We start from the raw sequence: 25,740 nt of genomic DNA, 5'->3' as shown, positions 1-25,740 counted from the left end.
AGACGGGAGGTAAAAGAGCAAAGAAGAAGAAGAAGAAGAAGAAGGAGGAAGAGAGGGTCATGCATTGCGACAGCGCTCGGTGCATCGCAGGGAATTCCAACTTCTCCTTCTGCAGGACATTTACACACTGTTTACTCCTCCGCCGGCCGTTGCTACGGGCAGTTAAAGGTTCAACTGCGAGTCACAGCTAATGAAGCTATTATCGAGATGGCGCTAATGGGCGTGGGGCTGTTTTTAACCAGCAACATGTGCACATATCTGAGCAATGTGCACGTTTCTAGGGTCAAGACTTTCATATGCACTCGCTCGCCAAAACGTTAGGTACGAGAAATGTTCAGTTTTATGGTGAAACTCGACTGTGAACCTGAACAATGTGTGCAGTGAAGGTGTGATGGTTTCACAATCTGCCACCACGTACGACCTCTCTGTCTATTGTCTTCGCTGAACGGTGGATCAGCGCGTGTGAATCCTCCGTCTGGTTTAAAGTGCATATAAACCTCATTAATGCTGGTTAAAAAAAGGCCACAGGTGTACTGTGTGGGGACCGTCACTGGTACAGGTCCTGTAAATAGACCCAGCTGTTTCTAGTCGACCGTAACACAGAGGTTGTGGTGATTCTAGAGAACCACAGCAACACAACAGTATCGTTTAAAAAAAAAAAAACTTGATGATTTACTGCAGGGGAATTAAAAGGCAGAGCATAATGCATTACACATGCTCGTGCTTTTTTTAGATTCACAACTGACAGACTTCACAACTACAGACAGAGACAGACAGACGGTTATTCATGCGTGAATAACTGCCCCATGACAGTGAATGTCTGAGATATTAAACTAGTTGTTGTCATATATCTACTGTAGATCATAGGTCTTCAACACGGCGTCCATGAGCCCTGGGAGGGACTGCAAAATCTTTGGTTGATTAGACATTTTTATATATATATTTTTTAGATTTTGCCCCACAAATTAAAATTTCTTTAAATAGACATTAACATGAATCCAACATATTTTATTAAAGCAACTGGAAGAGAGATGCTTCAGTTTCCAGGTGAAACCCCAGACGAACGCTGTTGCACGTTTAAAAAAAAAATGACAATAATGATGTATATTTATAAGTAGCACTAAGCCGAGTTTAATACAGAACACATGGGTTTGTCTTTGTCCAAAAAATCCCATCAATTTTACCCGGAACAGTTCTTATGCAAATTCAAAAATATCCAAAAGAACAGGAACATTTAGGTCAACGTTTCTCAGACCAGGGGCCAACTATATTCATTCTATATTAAACTCAATTTGCAATTTATCCAAATGATCCACAGGTTCAAATGTTTGTTTTTTTTTAATTCAAATGTGTGCAACAGTCGGGTGGCTGTGCAACCGCATTAAACATAAACATAAACATGGTTAAACAGGTTTTAACTTTGAATCTATCAGGGAGAAGCTCTTATCTAACCTCGGATGAATGGATGTTGATGGGAGCGAGCTGCACTGTTAGCTTCTCTTTTGCTAATATTGCAAATACGTAAAAAAAAAAATGTCTAATCAACCAAAGATTTTTTGACCCCCCTTCAGCACCGCCGCAGATTCACAGATCGAACCATTTACTGAGATAAGCCTGGCACAAATAACACAAGATGGTAATAATACAACGCTGTAAATTGCAAAATTTGGCGAAATCAACTGCTTCTTTTTCTTTTTTTTGCAATTATACGACTGTTTCCATCTCGTAGTGTCTCAAACACAGGAAGTTTAAACGGACGACGCTAATGGAACCTTAAGTTAAGTGTGAGTAAAAGGGCGGCAAATTAACTACTCAATTAAATTCAATTTTATTTATATAGCACGAATAACAATACAAATTGTGTCAAGACGCTTTATAAAAACCAGCCTGCAGCCTCCAGAGCAGCCGTAACGTCATGACATCATGAATCAGTTTGTTCACCAGTCAAGTGTCACTCTATTCATAAAACAAAACCATTTTACCAACACCTGTAAAAAAAATCAGCGACCCGATGCAATAATAAAAACGACATTGGTTCTTTTCTTAAGTTTTGCAGAATCCAATTTTAGTTGGAAGTTGTTTTGCTCCACGACTTTTTCTGCAACAAACTCCCGGAGTCGCAGACGCTTAGGCCATGGAACCGAGCTGAGCCAAGTGACACACTTCCAGCTGAAAACATGGCAGCATCATGCGTCTGTGTCATAAAATCTGCCTAAACACAGAGTCCCGTCCCCCCTTCGCCCCCCCCCCCCCCCAGCACCAATGAATGGCCCGGCTGGTAATTAGGGTTTGTTTGGCTGATTGAGTCGTGTCATGTTCGAGGTGGAGCAGAGAACCAGACATTTCTACAGGCTGCGTAATAACAAGCCAAGTCTGCCCTTAAATGACATCTGGCCAACACATACGTGTTTGTAACTGAGTGTGTGCACATATATATATATATATATATATATACACATATATATATAGATATAAACAGTATCTGCGTGCTTCTGTCACCGAGTTTGTGTATGTTTCAGATGTACTTATTCAGGGGACACTTTGTGGTTTTCATGGACTGAGCTGCAGCAGAGTTTGTGCATGTGTACCGGCATCGGTCTCAAAGTGTCTACATGTGTCCTCGCTGCGTAAACCAGTTTGACACCCACAAACAGGATGGTGTGTTGCTATAAATTAGCAGCAGCGGCGATGTGCGAAACCCGTGCGCTAGCTGAAAATTACACAAGCTGTACGATTGTGTTTTGCAACACGTAGTCTGTGGGACAAAACTGACAAAAGTCAACATGTAACATTAGGAACTAGAGGTTTCATAGTTGAGAATAGACCAAGATTTGTGATTCTAACTAAGCAACTAGGCGGGGCCATATAACCAGAATAAAGACTAGATCAAAAGACCGGTTTTGTGGGATTAACTAGGATCCATGAGTAAGTAATTGAGTACAATCATATTTATGTTTTCATCAGTAAATAATCAAATCTAATCCACTTGCATGAACTAGTAGCAACAAGTGCAGACTGGGACAAAAAGTTGCGCTGGGACACACGGCGACCAAACTGACACAGGTTATCAAGTCTGGAGGAAGCTCAAGTCCTAATTAAGCCCCACCCACTAACATGGAGGGGGTGGAGCTTATAACCCATAGACCCCTTCATGTCACTGTGTCACTGTGATGTCACAGCGTTTAGCTGGAGGCAAAACAGAGGGAAGCTTGAGGTGAACGCGGTCACTGTCAACCATGAAAATGTCCTCTTGCAATAAAGTTTGGTGCCAAAATCTAAAAATTGAACTTGAAGTCTTATCGCATATCAGCCACTGACAGTTGTTTGGTATCAGATAAGATTAATGTGTAATGGATCACCAATTTAGGCCTGGACAGTGCTATGGGTCAGAATAAATTGAGACTGAAATTATTTTAAGTTAATCCTTATTTAGAGGATTCTTGTTACATGTAAATGCTAATGCTAACCGCCAGCTAACTCAACATTAGCTGCATGTTTCGGGGGTGTCACAGCAGAAGCTGCATTTGCTACGTTCCCGTCCTCAGTGGCTCCACTTCCTTCTCGTAAAATCTTTGTTGGAGAGGCTTCACTCAATAAAGACAGACCAGACTTTGTCCCCTCTGTGTCCTTTGGTCAAATCGTCCATCCAGTCGGTGAATATAGTCACATCATACAGTGAATGTATTAGTATATTCTCTAAAAAATGCCTTATACGCTAACCGGCGTTTAGAGGCTATAGAGTTTGAGATGTTTTGCCTCCAGCTAAGCCCCGCCCCTTTAAAAAACTACAATGTGAAGGGGTCTACACTGCTTCCATTCGCTCACTTTCGTCACATCCTTTTCTTGCGCACTGGTTCCCTTAAGTTTGTGTCATCTCCCTCAAAGACACGTCCTGCCACCGCTTCAACATTTTGGTTCAGCAGTCAACCGTCGTCTTGGTGTGTCACAACCTCTCTAATAACAAGCCCTGGATGTCTCTATTTCACACAGTTAGTTTCCTCATATCAGAGGAGCCTGTGCCAGTTCTGATCATAAATGTTTAACATTTGTTTGTAGTCGCTGTGACATGAGGGATCAGGGAAACCTCCTCCAGCATCATTTAGTAACCGACAAAACGTTAGGGGGCTTCCCAGAGAGCAACACGCCCTTTAAATGCTTCATGAAGAAGAGGAGATGTCGAGGTACGAGCTGTGCAGAAGGGAACTGATTCAAAAGCGCACAACGCTGCAGAGCACGGGCATAAAAACATTAACTAGAAAAGATTTGCTGATTTGCTCTTTGTTAGGCAGCACACTGCGACAACAGAGCAGAACAAGGAAATGATTCCCTGTCGCCCTGACCTCAGCGAATAACGTCAGGCTGTTTGATTTCTAGATGTCACTAACGGACAAAAGTCGTCTTTATGGCCGCACGTCAGCTGACCGGGGCTTCGCGGTGACAGAGGACTGAGCTCGTTAACTTTTATTTTTTATGGTACGGCCGATAACTTAACACAGGTGCAAAGTTCAGGTTATGTAAAAATCCAGCACGAACCCTCTCAGGATCGGTGTTAAATAATTACACTGGAAGAGAACAATCGTCTTCTATCTCGTCTGTGACCTGCTGACTTCCACTATCCGCTGCTACTTGTAGCTAAAGCTAAGTCGCCTGCTGCAGCTACAGATCCAGGCACCTGAGATACTGATGATGGTGTCTTTACTGGTGTTAATGCAGAGCTGAGAGCGCTCTGATCAATTAATCCCTCTGGAGACGAGCTCGACTTGGCTTCAGCCTGGAAGCAGGGATGCTCCTTCGTTCCTGCTACCATCCATGCCTTTTGATTTGTTTTAATCTAAAATAAAAATGTCTTATAACAACTACTAGTGGGTCTCCCTTGTGTCTTCAAAAGTTGTGACTAATCTGTGGATCATCCCACAGACACTTGATCAGTTTGGGATCTAATGAACTTTGACACCTTGAGGCCTCGTAAAAACCTTGAGCTGTTCTTCACATGCATGCATGTGCATCAAGGGGTGTCATAGCTATGGGTTTGGGGGGGAGGGGGGAGATGTCTGGTATAGGTGGGTGCTACATGTCTAAGTAACATCCACACCAATGAAAACCAGGTCCAACAGTTTCCGGGCAGAAACACTGAATTGTCACAAGATGGTTTTGATGTTATTTACTTCTCCTGTCGGGGGTTTTAATGTTGTGGCTGATCGGTGCATACACTCAGGTTCCTCTTGGTTACGGTTCATGTAAATGTGTGTTTACTATAATAATAAAGACAAACAAGTTCCTTGAATACTTGCAGTGTGTGAATCTGAAAGTCAACTTTAAAGACTAAGATTTAGAGAATTTCTCCTCCTTCTCGGTTTTCATTCATGAGCTCGTCCTTAATGACAAAAGGAAGTCACTTCCTTATGTCATTAATAACAGCTTTCCTGAAGCATCCGGTGGCTTAGCATTGAATATGAATTCCAGCACTCATCAGCGTGGATGATGCACGACACACAAACACACACACTCCCTCCGAATAATAACTCATGGCGTGAACTGTACGGGAACAAATGTGCCGACAGCTCGAGAGGACACGATGCACAGCTACACAATCACCCGCCCGGCTTCTGTTATTCTGTTATGTGTCTTATCAGTGCGACACACTCACACACACACACAAAAAAAAAAAAAAAGTAGTGAGGTTTTCATGTGACTTCCAGGGCTGCAGGTTTCTCCTCCAAACACACCTCAAACTTCCATCATCATTCCCTCCAAAACAGCAGCACATGCACCAAAACCCAGATTCTTTTTTATTTCCTTTTTTTTTTTTTTGCAGATTATTTTTTTTTTCCTGCTCCACTTACTTTTCAGGGCCTGGATCAGAGCTTTGCCGTCTTTAATCAGCTCCTTGATGAACTTGTTGGTCTTGTCCAGCTCCAGCTCGTGGGACTTGAGCCTCTCCCTGAACTGAGGGCTGTCCAGGTAGCAGTCGCTGAACTCCAGGGCAGGTAGTCCCATGATGCTGCGAGCGAGACGCAAAGGCTGGACCACCCGGGACACACAGCTCCCAGCGAGAGGAGGAGGAGGAGGAGGAGGAGGATAACGAAGGCGAAGAGGAGGAGAAGGAGGAGGAGGAGGACAGGGGAGAAAACCTGTGCTGCTGCTGCTACTACAACTGCTGCAAAATCCAATTACAAGATGTAAACAACGGGGCGGAGGTGCATCCTGGAGGAATCACTACCTGCATAACCGTCCTCTTTAAAAAAAAAAAATAAATAAAAAAAACTTGACACGACCGAAAGGTGGGATTCTTTAAAGAGAAGGAAGCAATGAAGAATAAATTAAAATAAAAGCCAAAGGCAGGAAATAAGTGGGCTTTCAGAGAAAAGACGTCCACTTGCTCAGGTGAAGCCGGTGCTGCATTCCTCTCGACCAACTCATTCTGGACCGGACAGAGTCCAAACACAGGAGAGGAAGAAAGGAGGGAGAGAAAGAGGGGAAGGAGGGAAGGAAGGAGGGGTAGAGAGAGATAGAGAGAGAGAGACAGTGAGAGAGAGAGAGGAGCAAATTAAAAAAAAAAAAAAAAAAAAAACTAAACTCGTAAATGCGGTGTCTTCCCTGGGCGGTTTTAAATGCAATGCTCTCTCCTCCAGCCCCGCTCAGCTCAGCGCCGCAGCCCGTAACCAACCTACCCCGACCCGGATCACGCCCCGACGGACGTCCGCCTCGGCCAATCAGAGGCCCGGGCTGGGACCAGCTGACCCCTGAGAGGGGGCGTGTCCGGCTGAGGATGGCAGGGTGAAAATCCGAAGAGGTCTCACTCCGCTCTGATGTTCAGTTTCAACTCAGTTTGAAGTAGTTGGCGATACTGAGAGTTTTGGTATCGATCCGATACCGAGTAAATACAGCGATAATATGGCCGATACCGGTACTTTTTCTTAATATTTCTTAATAATGATTTTACCTTTAGTTAGTTTATTATGATAAAATACAGGACAAATATTTTAGTCAAATAAGACGTTTTTCTAAACTAACTACAGTATAAAACAATTTAACAGTATAAAAGTAAAGAAAAGCAACATTGTAACAATAAATATAAAAACTGCTCAGAGAGAGAAATGTTGGCTCATTCATTTTCAACCAAAGAACTGAGTCAACATCCCCTTGTTGTTGTCTTCTCTTCCGAAGAACCGACACATTTCAATAACAGCATCAGCTCCAGTTGTGCGACGCTGCTGTGATACCAGGATCTGAGTATCAAACTGTGTCCGTATCCACCGTTTAATGCAGGTGGAGATGGTGAAGCTCCTGCAGACCTGGAGAGAAGCTGTGAAGTGTAAAGTACTGGACGCACAGAAGAGAAACAGTAACAAAAAGTATCGATCCCTTCACGATAGTATCGATCCGACACCGATACTTGCCCTGATATCGGTATTATTGATATTCAGATTGAAACTACTGTGTCACAAAGATATCAATGCATTTAAATGAGAAGATGAGGTAGGATCATAATATAAGACAGACAACCATGTCTAAGAGACAACATCATTCTGTCCCGTGTCTCACCTTTTGGACTGAGCAGACGCTGCAAACTCTTAGTCTGTAGATGATGATGTTACATGACAGTTTGAGAATATAAGAGGTAGACAGGCTGGAGCATTGTTCATTCAGCGAGGAGTCGAGAACTGATATCACAAACGCACTTGTAACCAAAAACGCACGGCAACGCCTTCACTTTCTCCGTGTTTTTGGAAAAAAATCGTCAGCACGTTGACAAACGGACTCAGAGTCTGGTTCTGGAAAAAGTCTCTGCAGACACAGGACAAAAGATCATCGCTCTTCCTTCCCTGGAAGAAGTTGCAGATGTTAGACATCGATCCAGACCTGATACTCCCGTCACATTAAATGTACCATCTAAAGCTAAAGCATGATTCCAGACTTAATACATGACGTCCTTTAAAAATATTCAGAGACTTTAAAGTTAGACTCAAACAAGCAGGAGGACAAGTTATTTCTTATCGTCCACTTCATGAGACAGAAAAGAAACATGTTCTTTCTTTGTCGCATCTTGAGTTTGATGTTTTGAATGTACATTGAATTAAAGACTTCATGTTAAAGATCTTGTGGCAAGAATTAAAGGAATTTAAAAATAAAAACTATGAATGTAGCTGCAGACGTAATAATCTGTGGAGTAACTCAGTGTTTGAAGATACTGTGTTAAAGTGAAGAAATACAAACATAGGGAGCATTCGTGTTAGTACATAGAGGATCAAATCAGTGAACTCATTTTATTTCTATGAAATAAAAAATCATTTTGAGCGACAGGCACTGAAAGTTACATAAGTGGGACCTGACAACTAGGAAACGTCCTGTTTATATTTAGATCTAATTACTATTCAGTGAGAGACTGTTTCATTCTGTGTGAAGAAAGATCCAGACGGTGTTTCCTTCCTGCTGCTTTTTGTGTACTACTTGTATACTTTTTGTATATATGCTTATACTAGTATTTTTCCTTCTATTTTTATTCCCTGAACATGTTTTTTTTCTGCCCTTTTGTTGTAAACTGCAGTTTCTCCACTGTGGGTCAAATAAAGATTTTCTAATTCTAATTCTAATAACAGCTTCTCCACCATAGACGATCTTTGCACACCGCGTCCCTGTAACCTGGTTGGTGGGAGGAGACGCTGACGTCATCTGAAACAAAGTGTATCCTCTCTGGCGCCGTCTGCTGGCGGGATGCTGCAGCGCAAGGAGTTTAGTATTTATTGGCCCAACTAAACATGTTTTAGGGTTTTATTTGTTTGATTTTTGCTTGTTAAGACATAAACTACCACTAAAAAGTGGTGTATATCAGGCTTATTTAATCTATTTTAATATTCTTACTTAGTTTATACTTGTGTTGATGTTTAGAGAGTAACCGCAACACACATACATTAACTACTGAGCGTAATGATATAAACATAATTCATTATTTCATTCATAAGTTCAGGTGTAAATGGCAAATAAAAATGATTCGTAGGGAAATAACTTCCTTCATATGTTTAAATGTGTTTAACTTTAATTGTTATATTGTTGCTTTTCCTCTATGACGTCATCGAGGCCTTTTTAAAATCCTTATGTATAAGTTAAGTTAAGTTATAATTATAATTATAAAGGCCACCTTTACTGTTAGGGTCTTCATTTTGATCTCATTTTCTGTCTCACCAGTGTAAGTCAATGACACATTTTTTTTTTTTAGTCCCTTGTGGTTCACGTGTAGAAACGTCTCAGATTTAGACGTGTCACTTCCTCTGCCAGAGCGGATCGAGGCGCCTGCTCGCGTCTTGCTCATTTCTCCATCTGCCACGGCGTCAGCCATTTACAGGAAGTCGCCTGTAGTTTGCATGTGAGTGAAGATGCAGGAGGCGAACACAGGAACCAGAAGGAACCGGTTTGCAATTCGATTAACGCGAACGTGTTCATCAGCGTCACAAACTGGGACGTGAATGGAATTAGCTGGAGCTGGATCAGGATTGACTCTTGAGAAGTGTAAAATATCACACAGGTTATATCTGGGATTAACACACAGCCACAGAGTAAAATAATATATACACTGATGATAATATTAATCCCTTAAACAGATCAGGCATAACATTATGACCACCTTCCCTTGTTCCTCATCAGAGAATAGAAACGGATCATCACACAGATACTTGGTCAGTTTGGGATCTAGTGAATTTAGAGGCCAGGTCAACACCTTGTGCTGTTCTCCAGGTTTTTGGGGGGTTTCTAGGGGAGTGTCATTGCTATGGGGTGGAGGGGGGTCTCTGGTCTGGTCTGGTCTAGGTTGGGGCTACATGTCTAAGTAACATCCACACCCATGAAAACCAGGTCCGAAAGGTTCCCAACAGAAACACTGAACTGTCACAAGATTCACTTCTCCTGTCGGTGGTCATAATGTTGTGGCTGATTGGTGTAATATTACAACAGAAGAAAGAAGAAATGTCACAGTGCACACTGCTAGAACATGCAAAGTGAACAAATTACAGCATTTAATTTTTATTATTATTTCTCAGTAGGAGTTTAACGATTCATTTTAACAACGATTCGATTCGATTCGCGGTTCACGGTTGCCGATACGGTTCAAGGACGATTTTAGTTCATTTAGAACGAAACGATCTGAAACGATTCAGTAACTTTTTAGCCAAAAATTAAACCAGAGTGACTGAAATAAACACCTACTCAGCAGCGACGGTTCTAGATCAGAATTACCAGTGTTTTTTTCCAGGTGGCAATATTTTAGCGTTCAAAATGTTTAGTTTAGTTTGTTTAAAACCAAAGCTAAATACACTGAGTATTAATACGATAAGACAAACACTATTTGTCGCAATAAACATAAAGTAAAACGCGCTCAATAAACCTTGAAACCATGTTTGTCTTTTTTTATCAAATAATATTTCTGTTTTTGCACAAAATAAAACTTTTATCTGCACAAGTTTTTAGCTTCACAGCATGAGACTTAAATGCACAGTTTCACTGTCTTTATCTAAATCACACTCATCATCTCACTCTTTCTTTATGTACAATAAGGAGGAAAACTAGAAATAATAAATAAAAAAGGACATAATGTCCTTCTGGCTCCGTTTCATGATGATTCTACTAAAAAGAAAAAAGAAGCGGATGTAGCATCTACTCTCAGAAGTTCACTAAAGTTTTTCTTTAAACAAGTAGCTACATGCTTCTGGTTATTTCACCCATTTCCCAACATGACATCATGTTTACTGACTTCAGCAGCTTCTTATACACAAACATATAAAGACGGAGCCGTGATTAAGCTCAATAAAAACGGATTTCATCACCGTAGTGAACAACGGTAAAACGGGAATATTTCGTAACGTCAGTGACGAAACATTGAATCGTTTTCCAACCTTCTCCTGTTTGCAGTCGTCCGTGCAGAGTCGCTCGCGTTCACATCCAGATTCTTCCAGAAGAGGGAAACACTGTGTGTGCATCACTTCAAAGAAGAGAGAGAAGAGACACACGAGCGTTTATATACAGGCATCTCAAAGTGTCTCGGTCCCAAAGTGTCTCAGCGTGCGGTTTTATAAAGGGTCTAATGTGCTGATATGCAGCAGACAGTGCAATCAACCAACCCATTAACCATTAGACCGCTAACAGTTAGCGCTGTGGGGATGAATGAATGAATGAATGAAACCTACCAGCTCCCTGAACTGGTTGTGTTCATGTCACCGGCCTCAATAAAGGCTTTTTAATATTAAGATAAAAAGATTCAGGTCCCAACATGAAACGACGCCTTATGTTCGTGATTTAAGCTTCAAATTCTGTTTAAATGACTGTTTGACCTTTTTAAAACCTTGACCTATTCTGCCCCCTCCTGGTTAAAAGTGGCCATAAACAGATGAAAGGGAAGCGTCACCATTCCTCTTTTATTTATTTATTTTTTTGCTGCACATTCCCTTCATACTGTTGCTTCTCACGCTGAGAACGGTTGGTTTGAGTGGTTTTAAAATGCTCCTGCACTGTTAGAGGATGAATTATGGAGAGAAGCGGCTCCATTAGAAGGAGACGAGGCTGTGAATAATTCACCCACGGCTCTTTATTGTCATGCAAACGTAGAAAAAAATAGATTCTCAGCATTTTGAGACGTGTCACAGTTCAACATTCATGAGGCTTTTTGATGCATCTTCCACAATTATGACATAGAAACTGATTTTTTTTTTTCAAATAACCACCTTTTATAAATGAAATAGTTCTGATTGTTATATTGTAATTACTTAGTTTGTGGTATATTCATGTAGCACAGAAGTCTTCACTGCTTTTCAGGCCAATGACTCCAAACTGATGGAGAGATTAAGTACAGACCTGGTACCTACTGTATGGTTTCTGGTGCTATTTATAAATAAATAGTATTATGATCATTTTGCATTCAGTATTAAGCTGTTTAAATAATATTTAATCCATTCAACAGTAGGGAGGCCGTGCAACTGCCATAAACATAGACATATACGTGATATAAACACACATATATCTGTATATATACAGTCAGGTCCATAAATACTGGGACATCAACACAGTTCTAATCTATTTGGCTCTATACACCAACACAATGGATTTGACATGAAATAAACAAGATGTGCTTTAACTGCAGACTTTCAGCTTTAATTTGAGGGTATTTACATATAAATCAGGTGAACGGTGCAGGAATTATAACAGTTTGTATATGTGCCTCCCACTTTTTAAGGGACCAAAAGTAATGGGACAATTGGCTGCTCAGCTGTTCCATGTCCAGGTGTGTGTTATTCCCTCATTATCCCATTTACAAGGAGCAGATAAAAGGTCTAGAGTTCATTTCAAGTTTGCTATTTGCATTTGGAATCTGTTGCTGTCAACTGTCAATGTGAGATCCAAAGAGCTGTCACTGTCAGTGAAGCTGAAAATCAAAACAAACCCGTCAGAGAGATAACAAAAACTTTAGGTGCGGCCAAATCAACTGGTTGGAACATTGTTACAAAGAAAAACAAACTGGTGAGTTCAGCAACATCAACAGACCTGGAAGACCAAGGAAAACAACTGTGGTGGATGACAGAAGAATTCTTTCCCTGGTGAATTTACTGATGATGTGACTGCTGACAAAAGCAGCAGGATGAATTCTGAAGTGTTTCATATTATCTGCTCATATTCAGCCAAATGCTTCAGAACGCATTGGACGCTTCACAGTGCAGATGGACAAGGACCCGAAACTGCGAAAGCAACCAAAGAGTTTTTAAGGCAAAGAAGTGGAATGTTATGCAATGGCCAAGTCAATCACCTGACCTGAATCCGACTGAACATGCATTTCACTTGCTAAAGACAAAACTGAAGAAGGGAAAATGCCCCAAGAACAAGCAGGAACTGAAGACAGAAGAAGAGCATCACCAGGGATGAAACCCAGCGTCTGGTGACGTCTATACGTTCCAGACTTCAGGCTGTAATTGACGGGAAAGGATTTACAACCAAGTATTAAAAAGTGAAAGTTTGATTTATGATATTTTAATTTGTCCCAATACTTTTGGTCCCCCAAAAAGTGGGAGGCACTTTTGTTTATTTCATTTCAAATCCAGTGTGGTGGTGCATAGAGCCAAAAAGATTAAAATTGTGTCGATGTCCCAATATTTATGGACCTGACTGTATATATACAGCAGGTAAAATAACAATTTTTCATAGTAAACATGTCTTTAAAGGTTCTATTGACGTCACATTTTCCCAAAACCCAAGCAATCCATACACAGAAAGAAACCAAAACAAATAAGCTCAGAAATAACATGTAATAATGTGAAATGACACAGGGAAAACGTATTGAAAGGCTGAAATCTCTCAGTGATCAGAAAGACATCCTGTCAGTGTAAATGAATATCAGCTGGTTCAGTCCAAACTGATGGTCTATAAAAAGGTGTCACACCAGGAACATCTCATGATGGGTAAAAGCAAAGAACTCTCTCAGATCTTCACAACCTTATTGATGCAAAACATTCAGATGGTGTTGGTTCCTCAAGGATTTCTCTAAACTTCTCAACGTTCCAGTGAGAACTGTCACCTGGAAGTGGAAAGAACATCATTCGACCGCAAACCGGCCACGACCTGGTGTTCCTCACAAGATTTCTGACAGAGGAGTGAAAAGAATTATCAGAAGAACCTCTGGAGCTTCAGAAACACCTGGAATTAGCAGCTACAATAGTTTCAAAGAAAACAATAAGCGATGAACTCACGGCCACGTCCTGTTTGTACACTCATCATGCAAGACTCTTTTCATTTCTGAAGAAAAAGCAGGTTGAAGCTCGTTTAAAGTTTGCTGTGCAACATTTGGACGAGCCTGTAAAATACCGGGAGAACATAGTCTGGTCAGGTGAGAGCAAAACTGAACTCTTGTTTTGAGGACAACATGCACATCAGCCCAGAAACACTACACCGACAGTGAAGTCTGGAGGTGGAACATCGTGGTGTGGGGCTGTTTTTCTGCGTATGCTGCTGACAAACTTCATATAACTGAAGGGAGCATGAATGGAACAATGTACCGAGACGTTCTTGATAAAAATCTGCTGCCGTCGCCCAGAATGAAGAAGATTAAAAACGAGGGTGGACGTTTCAGTAAGACAATGATCCCAAACTCAGAGCCAAGGAAACTCTACGCTGGCTTCAGAGAAGGAAAATAGAGCCGCTAGAGCGACGCAGACATGACACCTGACTGGAATCCAGCTGGAAAGAAGTAAAACTCAGAGTTCAGAGAAGAGGCCCACGGAACCTTTCAGATCTAAAGTCTGTTTCTGTGGAAGAACCGGAGCAACGTATGAGACTAGTTCCTCCAAACAAGAGGCGTCTGGAAGCTTCATCACCAACAATGACTAAATATCAGTTATACTTTCCCCTCTGATGTTACACATAACTTAAGTTATGAACTGGAAAACATTTCATACCGACAGCATCTTTATAAATATGTTTACTATGAAAAGTTGTGACGTGTTAAACACTTAGTTTATCAGCTGTGTGTGTGTGTGTAACTATTTCAGTTCCATCAGTTCAATAAATAACAATAAAACAATAAACTGGATAGTTTTGCATCTTTTATTTAGCCGCATTTATCATAACTGAAATGAAATAGTATAAATCTTATTATTTATGATGTATCAGGTATATAGTGTGTATTTATATGAATATTTATGTAGTTATGTAATCATTCATTATACTTATGTAATAGATACAAACTGAGGAACAGTTAAAACATTGACTTCTTCCTTCAAACAGATGTTGGTTTATGATCATTGTTCCTTTCTACAAATTGTTACATATTGCAAATGTTTGAACTTCATTCATTCATTCATTCATTCATTCATTCATTCATTCGTTCGTTCCTTGGACCTATGGCTGCCTCAGATTCCAGGCTTTATGTAAGATTCATTCTGGGAGCTGAAGTCATTTCCTTTGTCACTGGTGGATGTTTACACTGTGTTGCTCACCAGTGTCTCCGGGAGGACGTGTATCAGCGCTGAGAGATGCAGACGGGATCTGGTTGGACCCACCGGCCGGGACACACTTGCGTCACTGCGTCTCGGCCTCGTCTCTCCCTGGCGCAGGCTGGTAATTTTAGTCCTGACGCCGTCCTGTTAAAATGAGCCCTCTGACGTTATTAGGAGGAGGGGGAGGGAAGGAGGGAGGGAGGGATGGAAGGAGTACAAATACGTTCTTTAAAACCCTCTGAAGAGGAGGAAGAAGAAGCAGAAGAAGAAGAAGAAGAAGCAGAGGACATGCTGGCTCACACGGGGAACTGTCACATGATTTTCTCACAGGTAGGTGAGATTAATTTGTCGCGCTAAGATTAAACTTTTCTTTTGGGGATAAAAGAAATAAGAGAAACAAAAACACGATTGCATGGAGGAAACAGTGCGTTACATTAGACATTTAAGTAATGAAACGACAAAGCTTCCAGATTCATTTAGAGATTTAACGAATTCTGCAACAGATTTCAGGAAGAAGAAGAAGGAGTATATGTAAACGCCCTATTTCACAATTCAGTGACAGACAAATAAAGCAAATAAGGAATAAAAATGATGAAACAGAACCACACACGATGGACAAAGAGGGATTAAAACATTGAGCTGAGCCGGTTTGTGGTTTCAGGTTTTAATGTTTCGTGAAGAGATGTCAAAACCTGCAGCATTTCTGCAGCATGAAAAATTTTCTTCTTTTTTTTTTTTTTTTTTAAAAAACCTCCCACACATCTGCACGTCCGACTCAGACTTTTGCCGTCATTCCCACCTGCCGCCGAGTCCGAAAAGGTCCCAGAGTCCAACCCGTAATAACCCTCCTCCTCTCCAGGTCTCGTTGTCAGGAAGTGGGAAGGCCTTACATTCCTTCTCGCGGCTTTCACTTTCCTTCTCCCGCTCTCATTTCCCCCCCGTCTTTCACCGCGCTTCTTCCAAGGAATTCCAGATGGAATTCCAGATTCCAGATGTTGACTCGCTTTGCTCAGGCAGCTTTACCTCTGGGCTCGAATGATAACAAAGACCAGAGCTGTTACACCAGCGACGCCGACTTTTTCCATTTCCACAGGACACACTTTCATGACAGCTACTGCTGCTCTGGGATCTCGACTCGCCAAGGTTACAGGGATTACACTGACACTGTGGCTTCAGGACCGACTTGATTTGTTTTTTTCTGGATCAGATCCGGAGGAAGCAGGAGAGTTCACGGGTAAGGCAGACGGGGAATGGGAAAGGCTGGATACGAGCTCCACAAGTGGAAAGATTTCTGGTGATTTGTTTGACAACTGAAGGCAGAGTGTTAATACAAACCGATGCTTCAGAGAGTGTGAGGAGAAAGGCTACATTGTTCCTTGGAGGATTATAGCCTCACGTTAATGGGCTTCCTCCTCTTTCTCCTGTTGGCGATATCCTTTCCAATCCAATACCGAGTAAAATTCAGGCTGATATCAGCGATGTCGATCCAGTATTTTGTGCAAATAATGTATATATATTTTAAAAAATCTAAGACATCAGAGTAATTTGGTTACTTTCCACTGTGTTCCTACATTTACCTCGGATGATTAAAGTATCAAAAGTATCGATATTTTGATTTGAGAATTGATTTTTGAGTATAAAAACCTGGTATCAGAAGTATCAATAATTCAGTATTGATCCGACTTCACTACATAAAACTAGTTGCATTTCTCAGTTAGTGATGTTCGATACCACCAATTTCCTTTCTGATACCGATCCGATACTTTGTGTACATTCAGCGTGTGTGGTAAACCAAAAAACCATAGCATCATAAAGATCAGAGTCATTTATTTATTCAATTAAAAGTAGTATTGAAGTATATTGAGGTAGTGGCCTCATTTATTATGTACTATTTTGTACAAAATATGTGAAAATGTTGTTTCAAACACTAAAAATAGAAATAAGTAAAAAATAAATTTGGTTTAACTATAAAATGAAAACTTGTGTTACTACACAACCTGTGAAGTATCGAAGGTATCGATATTTTGATTCTGATAAATACCTGGTATCAGACATCACTACATAAAACTACTCACATCTCAGTCACTGGTTGCTCTTTACTTGGTATTTATTTGGCCTTGCACTGATTTCAGGTGCAACGTTACGTCACCACCGTCTGGAAATGATTTATTTTCACAAAGAAAAAAAGAGTCAGAAAACAAGTCGGGTCATGTTTCCGTATTCCTGGCCTCCATCCAGGTGATTCCTGGCTGCTTTAATCACTACTTCATACAGAGACGCAGACAGACAGAGGGAGAAGGGAGAAGGGAACAGACGTTAGGAGGCGAGAGGAAGGGAAGGAATTTTCTTCTCCGCACACCAGGTGACATGGACGGTGAACACAGCGGATCTGCTCTGTCGTTTCAGACGGGACGTCACTCGGCTTCGCCCACGCCTCAGACCCTCTGCAGGATGTCGGAGGGCGACGTCACGGTGCTGCCGTTCGGACCCGCGCCCCTGGACCTGTCCGGCCACGAGCAGCGGACGCTAACCCGGCTCTACAGCAAGAACGGAGGATACCACCTGAGGATTTTACCGGACGGAGCCGTGAGCGGAGGGAGGATGGAAGACGACCCGTACGGTGAGAAACAAAAAAAAAAAAACATCTGTCTGGGGTTTTAACGTGATCACATAAATATAAAAAACATCAGCTCAGTGGGTTTTTAGTTAGAAGTCATCTGGACTCACTGAACAGAAAAGCTTTTGAACTTTCGTGGTGAAGCTGCCCAGAGATGTGGGTTTGTGATCATAAATTCTAACCCTGTGTACACATGTGGATGACAGCGTCTGGTTTCCCTGAAAAAAAAAAAAAAAAAAAAAAGGGGGCAAATATTTGTTTTTTAGGAAGTGGGTTGTTACATTGGGGTTTTTAATCTTCCACTTTAACCTTGTAATGCGTCATGATGTTTCGCTCTGCAGACGTCCTGCGGCTGAAGGCTGTGAGCGTCGGAGTGGTGGTCATCAGAGGTGAGGCGACCGGACGCTACCTGGCCATGAACAAACATGGACGCCTCTACGGATCGGTGAGTGTTTCTGTGGCCTGTCTGAGAAGTTTTCCTAACAGATCTTCATCAAGTCACTCTTACTTTATGGCTGTTTTCTACCGTTTCAAAACACTGGAAAATCACAGCGTTACCACACGATTTTTTTGCACAATATAAACTGTGATTGTGAGTAAGAATTATGTCATTGGGAAATTTCAATTAACAGATTCTACTTCGCGTTTAGGCCGGTGGTTCTATCCTGAGGAAACCTCTCCATCCTCAGGATAGATCATAAAAATCAGAGAATCAACCTGAGCACGCACAGTTACACCTTCCTGCAGATGTTTATTAAGAAATGTGAATGGTGCATGCCCACTGTAACAGTACGGGCCTCAAAATTTGATGCACAATCGTGTTAAGTTTGTATTAACAGCATCATGCATCAACTTTGAACGATGCAACCGAGATATTTTAATAAAATGCAGAGAATTACAGAAAGAAAAAGAGTAAAAATAATCCTCTTTCTGTAAATGTCATAAATTAAATCACTTTATTTTCACAGATCCTTTGCAATTACACCACAAACCACAAGAATCACTGGTTTAGACCACCCCCTAGGGGGGCAAGGAGGTACTGCAGGAAGGTCGCAAAATCTTTGGTTGATTAGACATTTTTATATATATCCAACGTATTTTAGTTCATCCCTATTCAGTCTCTCATCAGTTTCAGTCCTTAGCCTGAAAAACGTCACTGGTTTATACGACTTACAATAAAACTAATTCTCTCCCACTGAATTCTTTCCCTTCCCAACGTGCTCGTGTCTCAGCAAGCGCTGAACGATGAGTGTTACTTTCTGGAGAAGTACGAGGAGAACCACTACAACACGTATCGCTCTCAGAAGTACGGCTGGTACGTCGCCTTGAAGAGGAACGGCCAACCCAAAGCGGGACCCGACACCAACCTGGGTCAGAAGGGCGTCTACTTCCTGCCCAGGTCTGCAGGCAGCACGTAAACCAAACATGAGCACGAGGAACTTCTTCTTAATGTAAAGCATCGGCTCAATGTTACGCTGGACGACGTATAATGAGGCGACTTTAAACCAGTATCATCATATTAATAATGTTTATTAGGACCGAATGCTCCTCCTCACGCAGGCTGAAGCTACGTGGGGCATCGGCGCATGGTGTCAGGTTTGATAAATAAGAGTTCACTTTGACATACCACAGCTGGGAGGAAGCCAAAGAACAGCTTTCACACAAAAATAGTTTTACGATTGATCATGTCTGGTACAAAGGAAACCAGCAGAGCAATAAAAAAAGAAAACAAAAAAAAGAACGACCATCTGGAGCGAATTCAGACTGAGACGAGGAGGAAGAAAGGATTTCAGTTTGTTCACAGTACAGTAGGATGTTTATCGTAAATATGTAACTGTAATTACTTCAGTGCCTTGACTTGTGAATGTTTGCTTGTGTTAGGAAGAGCTGCAGGAGCTGATGCCATATTTGTGCCAGTTGTGTCTTTAAAGACGAATGTGAAAACTTTGAAGCGATTATTTCTTTCCGTTTAAGCACATTAATATTTCTGTTTTCTTTCTCTAGCATAAAATATCACATATATATATATATAAATAATAATTTTATTTACTGTACCATTATGCTAAATGACTATCGTGAATATTTATTTATTAAGATGTATTTAATTTTTACACAAAACTGTAACAGACACTTAATAGTGATATATGCAAAAGGTAATTTTGACACATTTTCACAAATTAATATATATTGTATTCAGCGTATTTACATGTATGAAATAAATCTGCATTATTATCAATAAATAAATGTTTAATTGACTCTTTCATTGTAGTTCTTCATTGTAGTGTTTATGTTTGGCCACAAGGGGGCGGCATTGTTTCAGGTTTTCTCTCTGAAGGGAATTAAAAGCTCCACTGTTTTTTTTGTCTTGGGTTTTATCATCCGTGCGCGCTCAAAAGTAAACCGTGAACACAAAGCGTGTGTTTAGTCAGCTGTAGAGGCTGTAGGAGGGTTACGACAGCACATTTACCGTCTGACAGGATGTAGCAGCAGGTCGGCGTAAAAGGGAAACATCGGAAAAAGGAATTACAGAGACATTATGACAAAAACACCATCGCATGACATTGAAATTAGGAATTTAATCCTTAAACACTGTAAAAAGTGTCTAAGTTTGATGCAGCCAGACTGAAAACTATTGCAGCCATAAAAGCTGTGACAGCTGACGGCAGCACAACACAAACAGGAGGCCCCTCCATTCACCCCGATCCGAGTATTTTCACCGCATTTTTGAAAGCATTCTTCATCTAATCCACGCTTAATGTGTAACGGCTGAAACTGAACATGGCCTGAAAACGTTGCTCCAGAGCTCAACTGTGCCAAAAGAAACTAAAACAAAAAAAAAAAAGAAATGCTGGAGCGCAGGTTTAAAATGTTTTGGGAGGACTGGAGCTGATTCATGTCTCACAACTATTCCTATATTAATGTGGGATTTAAACGGAGCTGGCAGGGGAATATTACAGTAGGATTATTACTTATCCAAGTAGCAGGAGTGTGACAAATTACTATTTCAAATTGAGCAATAGTTCTCGACTTTCCCACTTTAAAAAAAAAGGACTTTGTGTAAATTTCAGATCAGAGCCGAGCAAACTGCTGCTGCCTTCTCCCACTTTCCATCCCCAAGACTTTGTTTTTCAGGGCAATTTTTTACGTTCTCAGATGGTATATTAACACTATTTTGACTTGTGAGTGCGTCCGCTATAATATTACTGTACAAATACGTCCGGTCTGCTGCACTTTCTGAGGGAAGCGCAGCACATTTTTACTCCACTGCTGCATTCACACATAATTAACTAGTTTGCACGTTAAAGGTTCTACAAAAAGATGTAATTTGCATTATTATTTTTTTGTATTTAAACTAGGATCAGTTTATTTAGCCTGAGAGAACATGTGCGGAAACAACCAGTGAGTGATTAAAATAGCTTAGTAGTCATTGTTTTTAATTGCAAATGTGTTTCCAAGACATTTAGAGTGGAAAAAAAAAGTATCAAAACAGAAAAGTTTACTCCTGGACACAAAGCTGTTAATCCACAAACACTCACTATTACACAACCTCTCATTTACAGGAGAGTGTGTGCTCTTCTTTCCACCGGGCCACACACACACAAACACACACATGCGCACACACACACACACACACACACACACACACACATGAACCTGGTTGGCCGCTGGCCTGCAGGGCTGTGCAGGGCAGGAAGGGAATCATTCACTGTAAACTGAACAAGGACTGGCTTCCTCTGGGAGTCCCCTGGCCTGACAGCAGCCAAGATCCTTGCAACACAAACCACTCTGGCAGACACACACACACACACACACACACACACACACACAGACACACAATCAACACGTACACACCCTGGAACTGGGACACATTCTCTCATCTGTTACTCGTCTCTCTTTTCTCAGTTCTGTCGTTCTTTTTTCTCCTCCGGGCCTCCGTCTCGTCGTTGCTTTCTCCTTTTATTTTCTGCACGCGTTTCTTTTGTTCTTGCCTTTTTATTTACTTTACTGTTCCTGCAGCTCTTTAACTTTGACTCGACGACATCAAAAGACGTGTCGGGGAATATGCACGATTGCAGATTTACACGTTTAGATTGTGGTGCTTCGTGTTCAGTGCAATGTGTCTTTAACCTCCTGAGCTTTTATTTAATTGAGCCTAAGAAGAATAAAAACTAAGCATCATCTTTGAGGAAGTAGTAAAAAAATGTCCTTATATGTGGACACTGGGCTTGTTTCACTAAATAAAACAATAAAGTCGTCTAACGAGTACTTGCTATTTATTGGAATTGTAGTCTGTTACTATTGATATTATTTGTTAAATTAAAAAGTCATATCAAGCTATAAAAGTTAATAATCATAAATAAATAAGTTTCAATGGCGAAACTTGATGAGGTTTTAGTCCTTGTCCACTTTTGTCCCGTGATCGGCTGCAGAATCATCATGTACCTGTTGTCTTGACTCGTGTTTTGACCTTTTGCTACCACTAGGTGGCAGATTAAGGTGCCCACTTATGAGGACACCAGGTCTAAATGAAGCATAATAACCCAAAACTTATGCTTACCCCATATGAGGACGCTTTTATTTGGTCTGCGTTTTTAATTTCAACACGGGATCAGTGGGACCTAAGATGTATAAAAACTAAGCATCATCTTAGTTTTTATACAGGAGGTAAAAAAAAAAACATGTCCTCATATGTGGACACTGGGATTATTTCATTATTTCTATTATATTTATATTATTTATGTTAGTACCTGTGTTACGTGTGTTTTTATGTCTGTGAAGTGTCTTTGAGTTTTGAAAAGCGTTATACAAATAAAACGTATTATTATTATTAAAACGAGTACTTGCTAATGAGCGACGTTGTAGCTTGTTGCTATTGATAAAAATTTGTTAAATTAATAAGAATAAATAAGTTTCAACCAAAGAAAGTAAAATTTAGTGATGTTTTCTACCTCGTCCACTTTTGTCCTCTGATCGTCTGTAGAATGAATGTATTGACCCTTTGCTACCACTAGATGGCATGATGATGATGACTAAAGTGTCCACAAATGAGGACAACGGGTTTAAATGAAGCAGAATAAGCTGTTAAACTTAAACCTAAAACGTCCCCATATGAGGACGCAGGGTCTCGGGAGGTCAAAGCACATTTCAGTATCTGAGAGCGACCTCAGGACCCCCCCCCCATATTTAAAGCAGAGACGCTGTGTCACTGTGTGTCACCGTGTGCATGCTGTTCCCTTCACCTTTCTCCTGCACACAAGCACCAACAGGGACGGAAACTTAGGACGAATGTCCGTCAGCTGATCCAACGGGAAATGCTGACACCGGTCTCCCCATCTGCTACGGCGCTTTGAGACGAGGAGGAGGGAGGGAGGAGGAGGAGGAGGGAGGAGGGAGGAGGAGGGAGGAGGAGGGCATTTTGACAACCCAGAGAATCGCCCGGATGCTTGTGGTTTGCCCGACAGCAACTGTTTTCCTAATAGATGCTTTGTGCTGGATAGACACATTCTGAGGGGCTCCAAACATGCAGCCTGTCCTCACTGAGACAGGGAGACAGGGACAAGAGACAGGGACGAGAGACAGGGAGACAAGGACGAGAGACAGGGACGAGAGACAGGGAGACAGGGAGACAGGGAGACAGGGAGACAGGGAGGAGAAACAGGGAGACAGGCACGAGAAACAGGGACGAGAAACGGGGACGAGAGACAGGGACGAGAGACGGGGAGATAGGGAGACAGGGACGAGAGACAGGGAGACAGGGAGACAGGGACGAGAGACAGGGAGACAAGGAGACAGGGACGAGAGACGAGGAGATAGGGACGACAGACGGGGAGACAGGGAGACAAGGACGAGAGACAGGGAGACAGGGAAACAGGGACGAGAGACAGGGAGACAAGGACGAGAGACAGGGACGAGAGACAGGGAGACAGGGAGAGAGACAGGGAGACAGAGAGACAGGGAGACAGAGAGACAGGGAGACAGGGAGACAGGGAGACAAGGACGAGAGACAGGGACGAGAGACAGGGAGACAAGGACGAGAGACAGGGACGAGAGACAGGGAGACAGGGAGACAGGGACGAGAGACAGGGACGAGAGACAGAGAGACAGGGACGAGAGACAGGGAGACAGGGAGACACGGGCGACAAGGAAACAGGGAGACAGGGAGACAAGGACGAGAGACAGGGAGACAGGGACGAGAGACAGGGAGACAGGGAGACAGGGACAAGAGACAGGGAGACAGGGACGAGAGACAGGGACGAGAGACAGGGAGACAGGGACAGGGACGAGAGACAGGGAGACAAGGACGAGAGACAGGGAGACAGGGAGACAAGGAGACAGGGAGACAAGGACGAGAGACAGGGACGAGAGACAGGGAGACAGGGAGACAGGGACAAGAGACAGGGAGACAGGGACGAGAGACAGGGAGACAGGGAGACAGGGATACAGGGACGAGAGACAGGGAGACAAGGACGAGAGACAGGGAGACAGGGAGACAAGGACGAGAGACAGGGACGAGAGACAGGGAGACAGGGAGACAAGGACGAGAGACAGGGAGACAGGGTGAGGGCAGCATTTATCAACCAACAAACTCAGGCAGCACAGAGGAACTGACACAGTTTTTCTTTTGGCGAATGAAAGAAGAGAATCCTGAGAGTTTGTCACCTGTAGATAAATCTCGTGACTCTTGGACAAAGTTTCCTGCATCGTTTAGACAAAACAAAGTAACGATGCCAAAAGTAACTCAACGCTTGTTCAGCGGAGCTTTGAGCTTCAAACATGACGGAGGCTCCACTCAGTCTGATGCTAGCTGCTAGCTGCTACATGCTAGCTGTTAGCTGATACATGCTAGCTGCTAGCTGATACATGCTAGCTGCTACATGCTAGCTGATACATGCTAGCTGCTAGCTGACACATGCTAGCTGATACATGCTAGCTGCTACATGCTAGCTGCTAGCTGCTACATGCTAGCTGTTAGCTGATACATGCTAGCTGCTAGCTGCTGGTGTAGTGTAAGTTAGGTAGTTAGCATCGTGATATTTAGTAACGAGTTATTTAGTTATTTAGTATTTAGTTCTCAAGTTAATTATCTCGTTATATCTCCATATATTTAGTTCGATGTAGGTTCTGTCATGACGACTGACGGAGTAAAATAATAAAGTAAAATAATAACATGTCTGCTGTGAGGTGAGCAGTTTGTTTTGTGCTTTAACGTTTGATAGATAACGATTAAGTTTCTGGGTTTTTATTTTCCCAAGATAACGAGATAAATAACTCGAGATCTTAAGAAAACAGTGGAAATAAACTCGTTATCACGGGAAAACATATAAGAACTAATATGTATGAATGCAAGTTTGAGCCCAGCGCTATTTAAAATATATATATCACTATTATATTTTGCGTAGCTCCTGTTAAAGACCTAAGCTTTAGAGCATCAGTAAATTATCATGAAAACAATAAATTTCTTTACTTGCACTGCATGTATTCTTATCTATACTGTTTTATTTAGTGTCTATATACTATAGTTACTATGGGAAATGATTATGTTCCATCTCATCTTGCAAATGACAAATAAAAATCCTTGAATCTGCAAAACTTTAGGTGATTTATACATATATTTTGATTCATATTTAATCTGAAAGTGTTGCTGGTTGATGCTCATGAAAGGATGAAAGGTAAAAACTGTATTTCTGACAAACTGTTTTATCACTTCCACACATCGTATGATTCAGCACCTCGGGTTTTTATCCCCCGTGTCAGCAATTCAGAGTCAACACAGGATGTTTCACATGCAGGAAGAAGGTGAAAAATATGGACGTTGAGTCAGGACCGGTGAGACCGAGGCCACACGGGAGTTTGGAGAACGAAACTGCAAGTAAAACGTTTGGCTGTTTGTGAATCATACCCACGTAGAAAGCGGAAGGTTTTTTTTAAAGCATTTAAAAGTGAGGGGGGGGGGCTGTTTCCTCTCCGTCACACCTGCACTCAGTGTGACTTGTACACCCCGACCCACACAGTCAAAGTGTGACTCTCTAAATCACGGCTTGTACTTCCGCAAATATGGGAGAACTGTCACCCATTGTTTTAGTTGAGAAAGCACACACACACACACACACACACACACACACACACACACACACACACACACATCGTATGAAG

The 25,740-nt window shown here is 41.8% G+C and overlaps 2 protein-coding genes across 2 annotated transcripts in view; one reads left to right on the top strand and one right to left on the bottom strand.

Annotated features, from left to right (window-relative positions):
* LOC125020969 (rho GTPase-activating protein 26-like) overlaps window positions 1-6,683 on the bottom strand; it is an 82,424-nt gene extending 75,741 nt beyond the window's left edge. The window contains exon 1 of the mRNA XM_047606678.1: window positions 5,844-6,683. Coding sequence (XP_047462634.1) covers window positions 5,844-5,997 — 154 coding nt within the window. The 5' untranslated portion in view covers window positions 5,998-6,683. The remainder of the gene's footprint in view (window positions 1-5,843) is intronic.
* On the top strand, window positions 24-19,841 carry LOC125020970 (putative fibroblast growth factor 1). Its single transcript, XM_047606679.1, has 5 exons — window positions 24-43; window positions 15,219-15,299; window positions 17,376-17,589; window positions 17,928-18,031; window positions 18,819-19,841. The coding sequence occupies exons 2-5, from the start codon at window positions 15,258-15,260 to the stop codon at window positions 19,002-19,004; spliced, it is 546 nt and encodes a 181-aa protein (XP_047462635.1). The 5' UTR covers window positions 24-43; window positions 15,219-15,257; the 3' UTR covers window positions 19,005-19,841.
* Window positions 19,842-25,740: the final 5,899 nt, after the last annotated feature.

This window comes from Mugil cephalus, chromosome 15, assembly GCF_022458985.1.
Source record: "Mugil cephalus isolate CIBA_MC_2020 chromosome 15, CIBA_Mcephalus_1.1, whole genome shotgun sequence".
Lineage (NCBI taxonomy): Eukaryota > Metazoa > Chordata > Actinopteri > Mugiliformes > Mugilidae > Mugil > Mugil cephalus.
This window is presented reverse-complemented; position numbering and strand designations above follow the sequence as displayed.

Excerpts from the sequence above, each read along its gene's own strand:
- LOC125020970 (XM_047606679.1), top strand. The coding sequence starts at position 15,258 with ATGCTGGCTCACACGGGGAACTGTCACATGATTTTCTCACAG. Across the intron at positions 15,300-17,375 it reads GTCACATGATTTTCTCACAG|ACGGGACGTCACTCGGCTTC; the intron begins GTAGGTGAGATT and ends CTGTCGTTTCAG. Across the intron at positions 18,032-18,818 it reads ATGGACGCCTCTACGGATCG|CAAGCGCTGAACGATGAGTG; the intron begins GTGAGTGTTTCT and ends CTCGTGTCTCAG.